The sequence below is a fragment of the Triticum dicoccoides genome, chromosome 2A (genome assembly GCF_002162155.2).
Source record: "Triticum dicoccoides isolate Atlit2015 ecotype Zavitan chromosome 2A, WEW_v2.0, whole genome shotgun sequence".
NCBI lineage: Eukaryota > Viridiplantae > Streptophyta > Magnoliopsida > Poales > Poaceae > Triticum > Triticum dicoccoides.
This window is the reverse complement of record NC_041382.1, coordinates 601,899,120-601,910,609: the sequence shown is the minus strand read 5'-3', so window position 1 is coordinate 601,910,609 and position 11,490 is coordinate 601,899,120. Positions and strand designations below refer to the sequence as shown.

The window sequence follows — 11,490 nt, the reverse complement described above, 5'->3', positions numbered from 1 at the left end:
GAGGCCGCCGTCCGCCGCGCGCTCCTCGAGCCGCCGCCCCCCGGCTCGAACCCTAGCGGCGGCGATGGCGGTGGCGGCGGCGGCAGAGGCTACACCCCGCTGGAGCAGCAGGTCGCGGACCTCAAGGCCCACCACCCGGACGTCCTCCTCATGGTCGAGGTGGGCTACCGCTTCCGCTTCTTCGGCGAGGACGCCGCCGTCGCCGCCTCCGTCCTCGGCATCGTCGCCCACCCCGACCGCAGCTTCCTCACCGCCAGCGTCCCCACGTTCCGCCTGGGCTTCCACGTCCGCCGCCTCGTCGACGCGGGCCACAAGGTCGGCGTCGTCCGCCAGACCGAGACCGCGGCGATCAAGGCGGCCGCGGCTGCGCGCGGCGGGGGCGGCGCGGCCCCCTTCGCGCGCGAGCTGTCGGCGGTGTACACGCGCGCCACCATCGAGGCCGGGGCCGGGGAAATGGAGGGCGGCGGCGCGCCGGAAGAGGGGAGCAGGTACCTCGTCTGCGTGGTGGACAAGGAGGTGGATGCCGTGGGGAGGGAGGGGTTCGAGGTGAAGGTTGGGGTGGTGGCCATCGAGGTGTCCACCGGCGAGGTCGTGCACGGGGAGTTCATGGACGGCGCATCCAGGAGCGGGCTTGAGGCCGTGCTGCTTGGCCTGGCGCCCGTTGAGGTCATACTCGGCACCCCTCTCTCGTTCTCTACTGAAAAGGTAAGTGGTACTCTATCTGCCCAAACTTATGTTGGTTAATCTGAATATCTGATCGCCAGATGAATCCATGTCTGGTGATGTGTAAAAATTGTACGGTCATGATATTCTGTATTTCACAATGCACAGTATAGCTGAAGTCGCACTGATGGCACGAAACGTTAATCAGTAGATTGTAGATTCTCATCCGTTTCAGTTTGCAATAAGTAATAATAAATTTACTTATGTTTGTACGATTTCTGGTCATGCTTATGCTATATGGCAACTTATTTAGAATTCCGTAAACAGTCATCAGTGTAACTGTAGCTTGGCAGTAACATGTTACCATTTCCCAGTTCCACCATAATGTATGATGGCCTGTTTACCCATCATACTAACTTGAGTTACATGCAAATTATTCATATGATCTTTATTTGCTTGTCTTTGATTACAGTTTTTAGTTATTGCTATTTTGAGTTAGTGTTACCCCTTCTAGTTTCGTAGTGCTCGAGATTCCCTGGTTAATGGGTTCCTCCATTTGTTGTCTAGCTGATGAGGGCATATGCGGGACCTGCCTCTAATGTCCGGGTTGAGTGCACTTCGCGTGATTGTTTCAGCGGGGGCGGCGCTTTAGCAGAACTGATGTCTTTGTTTGAGAAATCGGAGGTCAATTCACCAACCATCGAAAACGATAAACAGATGATGGAAATAAATGAAGAGGACAACAATCTTCGTGGGATGGAGGTACTGTTAGCATTCATAACTGTTCTAAATGGAGTTTAGGTAATTAACTGCCGTCGCCCGTTGTGGCTTGATAACTATAATGTGGTTTAATAAGTTACATTTGTTCGCATAGGGTGTCATGGCTATGCCAGAGCTAGTTGCCCAAGCAATGGCATTGAGCGTTCGCTATTTGAAGGGTTTTGGTATGCAGAGGTTAATCTGCTTTGGTTCCTCGTTCCGGCCATTTACTGCTAATACTGAAATGTCTCTATCAGCAAACGCTCTTCAGCAGCTCGAGGTACATTCTTCTGTAATACCATGCAACTATTTTTCTTCTTTCTGTTTGGGTAGCTGTGACAATTTTTTAGACGGAAAATTGTGACCGGGGGAGAACTGTAGTCACTTCCTTTTTCCTGAAATGTTTCGAAACTCGAGACACCAAAGCACATCCACTGTTCGCTTTTGTGGGCATGCCATGCCCTTGAGATTCTCCTCCATTCCATTTATGAGGTGCCACCTGGATTGTTTTCAGGTATTAAAGAACAACTCAGATGGTTCAATAGAAGGATCCCTGTTCCAAACTATGAACAACACATGTACAGCTTTTGGATCTAGGCTGTTTAGACACTGGGTAAGCTGCTATATCTGGACCTGGCCATGAAATGACTTTCAGCATAATCTATCATTTCACATTGAACAATTTGTTTTTATGTCAACTGTTTTGTTAAATGTCTTTCTTGATCTTGTGCTGTTCTTGCAGTTGACTCACCCCTTATCTGATAGAAATCTAATATGTGCTCGTCACGATGCAATCTCTGAGATCTCTGAATCGATGGGATCACGGCAAGATTCAGTTAGCATTCGACAGGATGAAGGGGATGGGTGCTGCGCAGCTTCTGCGCGAAGTGATCTCAGCACCATTCTTTCATCTGTTTTAACAATGCTGGGAAGATCACTTGATTCTCAAAGAGGAATTACAAGAATTTTTCACTGCAAAGCCACAGCTAAAGAGGTAAAAATATATTCCTTTCTGTGTTCTAATTGATTCTAGACTGGAACTGTTGCCCCAATTATGATTGTCCATTATAGAACTTGCACATTATACCTGCTAGTAGTTTTTCCCTGTATTTCTTTCTTTTTTGCTTGTTTTCTTCTATATATCTGTTGAAACTGTGTTCCACTATGAAATAGAGAAGTCTGTGAATTCAGTTTTGCTTGCTATATACATACAAATTTTTGGTTGGAGAAATGTTTCTATGCTCCTGTTGACTCTTTAACTTAAAATTTTTGGTGGTGTTTACAGTGGCGGAGCTTGGGCTGAATTTGTGGAGGGGCAAGAAACATGCTTTAGGCTGATTTTAACTGAATATATGGGCTGAATACTAGGGGATATTTGCTAACTTTCTCATGGGCTGGGGGGGCGATGGCCCAGGTTGCTCTCCACAAAGCTCCGCCACTGGGTGTTTATGCGAATCTTGCTTAGTGTGATATTGATACCTAACTGTCAATAGTTTGTGTCGCAGTTTGTTGGGGTCATCTAGGCTATCTTGACGGCTGGAAAGCAACTGCGGAAGCTTGTTCTCGAGGATACTGATAACATGTCTTCTCAGCATAGAATTGTCCACTCTTCTTTGTTGAGAAGGCTCATAAGTACAGCTTCATCATCTGCTGTACTTGCTAATGCTGTGAAACTTCTGTCGTGTCTTGACAAAGATGCTGCTGATCAAGGAGATATGATAAACCTATTCATTTCATCTGTTGACCAGTTCCCCGAGGTAAATCTTTCCCTTATCACAAATAGAGTTTGTTTGTTCCTTACGTTTTCGGATGCATCATACTTGTATATCTTTCTACAGGTTGCAGAGGGTCATGTGACTGTTGAAATGGCCAAACAAAAACTGGATTTATTAATTGTTGAATATCGGAAGCAGCTTGGCATGCGCAGCTTGGAGTACAAAACCGTATCTGGAACAGCTTACCTGATCGAAGTTAAATCGCTTAATTGAAACCTTCATATATTTTTAGTTTCAAGTAGTAAGAATATCTCTTGTATTTTTTGTTTGGTTCTTAATGTTACCTATTGTGTGTGTCTGCAGCTACCAGTAGATAGAAGGGTGCCTACAAATTGGATGAAAGTAAATAGCACCAAAAAAACTATTAGATACCACACTCCTGAAGTATTGAAGAACTTGGACAACTTATTACTGGCTAAAGAAGAACTAGCAGTTATCTGCAGGAAAACATGGCACAAATTCCTTATGGATTTCGGCAAATATTATGCGCAGTGTCAAGCATCTGTCGAATCTCTTGCAGCTCTTGACTGCTTATACTCTCTTGCCACTCTTGCAAAACAAAATGTAATAGACTATCGTTAACCAGTGTTCACCTTTTTACATGGTTCGTTTTTCCTACATGACATCGATCACGATCTGATTTTCCATTTTTGCAGAATTATGTACAACCTAACTTTGTTCCTGAAGATGAAGCAAGTCAGATCCACATCAAAGATGGTCGCCATCCGGTTAGTTGTAGACCACTTTGTATCAGCCATCTTGGCTCTTCTACGAATATATGATACGCATGCTTGTGCGTATTCTAGAAAAAACTTTCCATTCTACTGATGGCTTTCAGGATCAAGCCTTCTGAGTTTGATCTCATTAGTACCTGTTCTTCAGTTTTGCACATCAACACTTTTTATTTATTTGACGATGGTGGTGATGGCGTGCTGTTGCATTTTAGGTTCTGGAGTCTCTACTTGGAGACAATTTTGTTCAAAATGATACAGACCTTCATGCAGATGGGCAGTACTGCCAGATTGTTACAGGACCAAACATGGGAGGAAAAAGTTGCTATATTCGCCAAGTTGCACTAATTACCATTATGGCCCAGGTATAGGTTTTATCCGATGCTTTAAGTCTACTCATGGAAACACGTTGTAAATGTATAATATAACTACTCCAGTAAAAACTTTTACCAAGTAGTTGGTTTGCAGCTGACAAAAACATTGGTAAATGGTTATATGTTTCCTTTTAAAAGCAGCTAAAGACTGGTAGTTGTTCCCTCGCAAAAAAAGAAGGTTGATAGTTGTTATAGATTACTCTAGTTGCATTTTTTCTCTGAGGAGATTCCTATAACTTGTTGCTCTGGTTTCATTAGGTTGGTTCCTTTGTACCAGCTTCATCAGCAATACTTCATGTTGTTGATGGAATTTATACTCGGATGGGTGCATCTGACAGTATTCAACAAGGAACAAGTACCTTTTATGAAGAGATGAATGAAGCTTCCAACATATTACAGAACTGCTCATCTCGATCCCTAGTTATCATTGATGAGCTTGGTCGTGGAACAAGCACACACGATGGTGTTGCTATAGCCTATGCTACATTACACTATCTCCTGAAAAACAAGAAATGTATTGTCATTTTTGTAACTCACTATCCAAAGATTCTTGATATCCAGAGTGAATTTGAAGGTTCCGTTGGGGCATACCATGTTTCATATCTGTCGACAAGGAAGCTGTTGCAAATTAGTGATGAAAAGATGGGTATTAGCACAGAAACAGAGGATCTTGGAGAAATTACTTTCTTGTATAAACTTGTTGCTGGAGCTTCAGACAGAAGCTTTGGTCTTAATGTCGCACTGCTTGCGCAGGTTAGTCATATGTGAACTTTTATGCCTTCAGCTCTTTTTTGTGTTTTGGCGTACACTTCTATTGTCATGGGTACTCCTAACACAAGCGGTGTTCTTTTGGTGTCCAACTGAGTTGTTCTCTATTCTCCAAATCGCTGTGGTGTGAAATAAAATGAGATAGCATCCTGCAGGAGATCACTAAGCTGTGTCCAAGAATCCAAGATGGTTTCTGTCAGGATGTGAAGTAGGAAAGCTGATCTTTGTTTGTAACCGGGTCTACAAGTTAGTAAATATAGAGCTACAAGTTATATCGAGTTACAAGTTAGAGACAAAGTGACCTAGAGAAGTGTGGGGTAGAACTTGTATGTTAGGAATTTAGGAGGTGGCTCGTCCTATCTTAAGTTATATGGAAGCATGCCAATAATTCAGCTTCTGTTCTCTATCCTCGTTACCTTTTCTAATAGCTGACTATGGCACTAGCACAGGAGATGACCACATGCCTCTGTTCATCATTTTTAGAATATTTGCATTAGTTTACATGTTGGTATCTCACTTGTGAATAACGAATAGGTTCACATCCCCTCGTGGTTTCATTATTTGGTGGTGGGATAAACTTCCTAATTCTACAATGAAGATGTATGAGCTGGCTAACCCCTTTTTTTTGGAAATGGGGCTAATCTTTATAATAGATCAGTTAGTCTGGTCTTCTTCCAGTTGAGCTTACACAGTTTGAACAATGAGTGTATTGTGTACTTGAACATATTGAAGTGAAACACTAATAGTCATTCCTTTGCCTATCTATTGGTTTCTGAGGTGTGATCCTGCTTTGCAGCTCCCGTTGAGATGTATTCAGCAGGCATCGGTCATGGCAGCCAAACTGCAAGAAGAGATGAGTAAGCATGATGAAAACAAGCTGCTGAGGTTAATGGACGAACCATCCAGGGATGGACCATGGGAAAGCTCTCCCGAAGTTGGTTTGCTTTGTGCAGAGCCTCACCAGGGGTTGATGGAAGCATGCCGCAGGATACTGCATGACATGAGATCTGCTCAAAGTAATAACGACGTAACAAATACACTTTCTTGTTTGAAGAGTGCACAGGAGATCGCATCGAAGATGATTAAAGGGTAGCATTCTTCTCAAATGATGAAGCACTCTCTCATTTCTTCCTTAACCTTTTTTCTTTTCTTGTTTGGGATGTGTTTCTTCCTTAACTTGAGGGGGAATTACCAGGTATTGGTACTGTCCCGTTCTATCCATCTGTATTATGCATATCTGGCCATCGATAGAGCCCCTCAGTCAGCATTTTCTTACATGTCACTCATCGATATATTGTTCCGCTGCGGGCCTGGTAGCATGTTTATAAGTGTCCTATATAAGTATATAGAAGGGAGTATATATATTTTGTGTTGCATCGGTACCTCAATCTGTCAAAACTCCATTACAGTTACACAAGACCTGATGTAACATGTTTCCCTGGAGCTGTGTTCTCGAAAAAATGTTTGTGTGGAGCTAAGAGCATCTTGAGCTGCGCCCCCAAGAGGCCTCCACAGGCTACTTTTTAGCGCCGGCACTGAAAAAACGGCCTAGTTGCGTTCTCAGGAGCCTAATTTTCGCTGATTAGGCCTGAAACTGATGCCGGCGGACCCAGACCGAACCCGGTGTGCTAGAGGGGTGCCAGGGGAATCGTTTTTGACATGAAAGAACGGCGGGTCCGTTGAGTTAGCAACCCCGCGCATCGTTGTCCTCATCGCCTTGGTTTCCCGTAGGGAATCAATGCCGCGGGTCAGCCTTCCATTGATTCCTCATGGGCGGCGTAGTGTGGCGACGCGCTCTCTCCCACCATGCGTACACACGTTTGCCGCCCCCGGCCGCTATAAAAGCTGCCCCCTCCCTCGCCGATGGACGCACTCGTCGCAGCCCCTCTCTCTCGCCGCCGACGCTCTCTCTTCTCGTCTAGCCACCGCGTGCACGCCCCGCCGATGGGAGAGCGGTTTCCCGGCGATGGAGCAGCGGCCAACAGCTTTGGGCACCGCCACCTGCATGAGTGGAAGCCACTTCCTCCATGAGGCGAACTACCCAGCGTCGCCTGACATGCACGTGCCGGGGCGTTGGAGGCTCAGCGCCGGGGGTGTCCCAGTCCCCCGGCAGCCCGATGTCGACCATCCCGCCTACTTCCATGCCGAGATCGAGCGTGTTTGGGCCTCTCTGATGGAGGAGGAGCGGGACCTCCCGGAGTACGCCGTCGACGACCACGTGCACTGGGCGACGTACTTTCAACGCCGGCGCGAGGAGCGGCTCGCCTCCACCAACAACACGCCGGTGAAAAGGGGAGCAACAACAGCGACGACCTCCGCCTATGGTGGGGCGCCCCCGGCCGCATGCTCCATGCTGTCCTCGAGTACCTCGAGGGTCGCAATGATCCACCGCTCGAGTACCCGGCGGCCCGTGGCTGCCGAGGCGCATGCTAGGCAGGTCCTCCTCCTCTTCCGGTTCCTCCTCCCACTCCTCCGAGTCGCTGGCGCTCGTCAGCGTCAAGGCCGAGCCCCTGGAAACGCCGTTCGGCTGGCGCACCCGCAGCGCCGCCCTCATCATTAACGAGGGCGGCCGTGCCTCCTCGGCTCCTACCTCCCGCCTTGTCAAGCCGAAGATGGAGCCGGGGCTCGCCGCCGTGAAGGGCGAGCGTGATGACATGGCCGCACTCAACGACGAGGCCACCATGAAGTGGGCGCGGGAGGATTGGGCCCGGTTGGAGATGGAGCGCCGCCGCGCCCTAGAGGACATCGCCGCTCGCCGCCGTGGCCGCGACGAGGGAGGCGTCATCGTCCTTGAGGACAGCGACGACGACGCGCCGCCGCCGGCCAAACCAGTCTGCCAGGGCGACCTTGGGCAGGGGTCCAGCAGGGACGACCGCGGTGTGAAGAAGGAGAAGGAGGACGACGGCGGCGGCGACTACGACGCCTTCAGCAAGCTCTTCGGCCTGTAGGCGCAGCAGCATCAGTTTTTTCCTTTTAATACATTTATGTTTTCAATATGCAAAATACTGTGAAACGCCTAAATATCGCCGAATCTATGTCCTGTTTACCGAATTTTGACCAACTTTGTTTTAAAAAATATTTACAAAACGTCGACTGGGGCGGCGGCTGGGAACACAATCACCCCCATGCCGAAATTATCGCCGATTCATCCCCAGGGCGGCGCTATTTCCAGCCACTGGGGGGCGAACGGCTGGAGATGCTCTAACTTCTCTGGTCATGTGATGTCTGCTAGATTACGTCGGTATTTCCTCAAAGAGGAAGGGATGATGTAGCACAACGACGGTAGGTATTTCCCTTAGTGATGAGACTAAGGTTATCGAACCAGTAGGAGAACCAAACAACACTATGTAAACAACACTTGCACACAAATAACAAATACCCACAGCCCGACGTGTTAAAGGGGTTGTCAATCCCTTTCGGGCAACGGCGCCAGAAATTGGCAAACAGACGTGATAAAAATATGATTGATGGGATAAATAGATCTCAAATAAAATAAATTACATCATTATATTTTTGTATTTTTGGTTTAATAGATCTGAAAATAAAAGGAAAGGAAAATATATCGCAAAGGCAAATATCTACACCAATATGAAAAGACCCAAAGAGGTAGATCCAACTAATCTCGTCCATTGAACTAAGCCAATCTAACGACTTAGACCGCTCCAATGATGAGTGTCGGTGTCAAAACTGGCGGATCTCGGGTAGGGGGTCCCGAACTGTGCGTCTAGGCAGGATGGTAACAGGAGGCAAGGGACACGAAGTTTTACCCAGGTTCGGACCCTCTCGATGGAGGTAAAACCCTACGTCCTGCTTGATTAATATTGATGATATGGGTAGTACAAGAGTAGATCTACCACGAGATCGGAGAGGCTAAACCCTAAAAGCTAGCCTATGGTATGATTGTTGTGTATGAATGTGTTGTCCTACGGACTAAAACCCTCCAGTTTATATAGACACCGGATAGGGTTAGGGTTACATAGAGTCGGTTACAACGGTAGGAGATCTACATATCCGTATCGCCAAGCTTGCCTTCCACGCCAAGGAAAGTCCCTCCCGGACACGGGACGAAGTCTTCAATCTTGTATCTTCATAGTCCAGGAGTCCGGCTGAAGGTATAGTCCAGCCATCCGGACACCCCCTAATCCAGGACTCCCTCAGTAGCCCCTGAACCAGGCTTCAATGACGACGAGTCCGGCGCGCAGCTTGTCTTCGGCATTGCAAGGCGGGTTCCTCCTCCAAGTACTTCATAGAAGATTTTGAACACAAAGATAGTGTCCGGCTCTGCAAAATAAGTTTCCACATATTGCCATAGAGAGAATAATATTTACACAAATCTAATCTGCTGACGTATTCCGTAGTGTGACATCACACCACGGCCAAGCCTTTATTCGAATCGTTTTACTGTCCCATCTCAGCGTGTTATGCGAGGCGGTTTCCTTGGCACGTCTTGTTAAAGTAGAGATCGTGTCCCCTCATTCCGGGATTCTCATCAATAAGGGCGTGGGTAACCCAACCGCGCCATTGATTACGGCGCTTGGGAGATAAGCGGGGTTTACCAGGCTGGTGGGGATGCATAGTCGCGTCCACCCATATAAGGGGATAAGGATCCACCTTTTCACCTACGCCTTCTTCCTCCTTTGCCTATCCATTTTCGCGCACTCGAGCTCCAGCGCCCAAGTCTGCACTCCCTACCTCAACCTTCTCCAGCCATGTCCGGAGCGGGAGACAAGTGGATGGTCTCCTCCGTTACGGAGGGACACATCAAAAGACTAAGGAAGGCCGGATACTTGTCCAACGACATTGCACACCGGCTTCCCGAAGAGGGGCAGCTCATCCCTACCCCTAGGCCCCATGAGAGGGTGGTGTTCCTCCCCCATTTCCTTCGTGGACTGGGTTTCCCTCTCCACCCATTTGTCCGGGGGCTCATGTTCTACTATAGCCTGGATTTCCACGATCTGGCCCCGAACTTTGTCCTCAACATCTCGGCGTTTATCGTCGTGTGCGAGGCCTTCCTCCGCATCTGCCCCCATTTCGGCCTGTGGCTCAAGACGTTTAATGTCAAGCCGAAGGTGGTGCGCGGCAACCAGGCGGAGTGCGGAGGCGCCATGGTGGGCAAGATGCCCAACGTCTTATGGCTCGAGGGCTCCTTTGTGGAGACCCTAAAGGGGTGGCAATCAGGGTGGTTTTACATCACCGAGCCGTGTGACCCTAAGTGGGTCGTAGCCTCCGAGTTCCGATCCGGACCCCCAACGCGGCTCACGTCCTGGAAAGAGACGGGCCTGTCATGGGGTAAAAAAGGAGAGCTGACCGGACTCCAAACATGCGTCCAAACCCTGGTGGACAAGCAGCTCAAGCTTGTCAACGTAGTCCAGGTTATGCTCATCCGCCGGATCCTCCCGTGTCAACAACGGGCTTTCAACCTGTGGGAGTTCGACCCGGCACGGCACCGAACTCTGAGCAGGCTCTTCGACGCGACATACGAAGATGCCTGGAAGGTGCTTTTCAAAGGCGCTGAGGCCCCCGCATCCTCTACCGAGGATCGCGGATTCAGCACGCAGCGTCACGCTCGCGCGGTAAGCTATTTTTACCTTCTACAGGGTATCCGTTTTTCATAGTTTGACTCCATGCGGGATCTAAGCTCCCTTACCTTTGACAGGATTGGCAGGAGACGTTCGGGCAAATCAACTGTCTGGCTCCTTTGCCCGAAGGGCCAGCGGACGCTCGTTTGGCGAAGCTGCTGGTTCCGGCACCCCATGTGGTGCCGGAGAAGAAGGCCAAGAAGAAGGCCACAGGGACTCGAAAGAGTGCCCGGCGCCTGGAGGTGTCGGATCCCTCATCCGACGACTCCAAGACGCACTCCTCCCATGAAGACGAGGAGGAGGAAGAAGAGACCCCTCCCCCTCCAGCGGGGGAAGGGAAGAAAAGGAAGGCCGCCCCAACTGGGGAGGCCGAAGGGTCCAAGAAGGGGAAAACCCTTTCTCCGGACTACTCCACCGACGCCGACGCCGGTGGAGAGGAGTGGCCGCCCAGGGCCAAGCCCTTGGCTAAATCGTAAGTATCCGGATACCAGAGTAATTCATAGTATTCCTTTATTGCACAACTTTCCCTTATGTGGAATATGTTTATGCAGCCCACCCAAAGACCGGCTCGACGCGTCGTCGAGTGGTTCACTGGACTCGTCGGATGTGAATTCGCTTCCGACGGCTTCCTCTCCCGCCCTACGGACGACACCGAAGTGTTGTCTCCACAGGTTCCAATCCGGGAGGAGGTGGTCCTGGAGGCGCCGCAAGGCGACCTCCCGGACCCCAGGAGTGAAGGGGATAGAACCCCCCAGGGCTCCAAGTCCGGCCCTAGGCCGGACACCGCTTCGGAACCTTCAAAGGTTCCAGAGTCCGGCGGGCGACCTCCTTCCAAGAGGAG

At 49.1% G+C, this 11,490-nt stretch overlaps 1 protein-coding gene across 1 annotated transcript in view; it reads left to right on the top strand.

Moving 5' to 3' along the window:
* The window catches only part of LOC119357990 (DNA mismatch repair protein MSH3), a 6,962-nt gene extending 528 nt beyond the window's left edge, over positions 1 to 6,434 (top strand). Inside the window, 12 exon segments of the mRNA XM_037624732.1 lie at positions 4 to 705; positions 1,231 to 1,425; positions 1,538 to 1,702; positions 1,937 to 2,035; positions 2,165 to 2,416; positions 2,928 to 3,179; positions 3,261 to 3,392; positions 3,501 to 3,761; positions 3,854 to 3,925; positions 4,144 to 4,293; positions 4,561 to 5,055; positions 5,867 to 6,434. Coding sequence (XP_037480629.1) covers positions 4 to 705; positions 1,231 to 1,425; positions 1,538 to 1,702; positions 1,937 to 2,035; positions 2,165 to 2,416; positions 2,928 to 3,179; positions 3,261 to 3,392; positions 3,501 to 3,761; positions 3,854 to 3,925; positions 4,144 to 4,293; positions 4,561 to 5,055; positions 5,867 to 6,163 — 3,072 coding nt within the window. The 3' untranslated portion in view covers positions 6,164 to 6,434.
* The last annotated feature ends 5,056 nt before the right edge of the window (positions 6,435 to 11,490 follow it).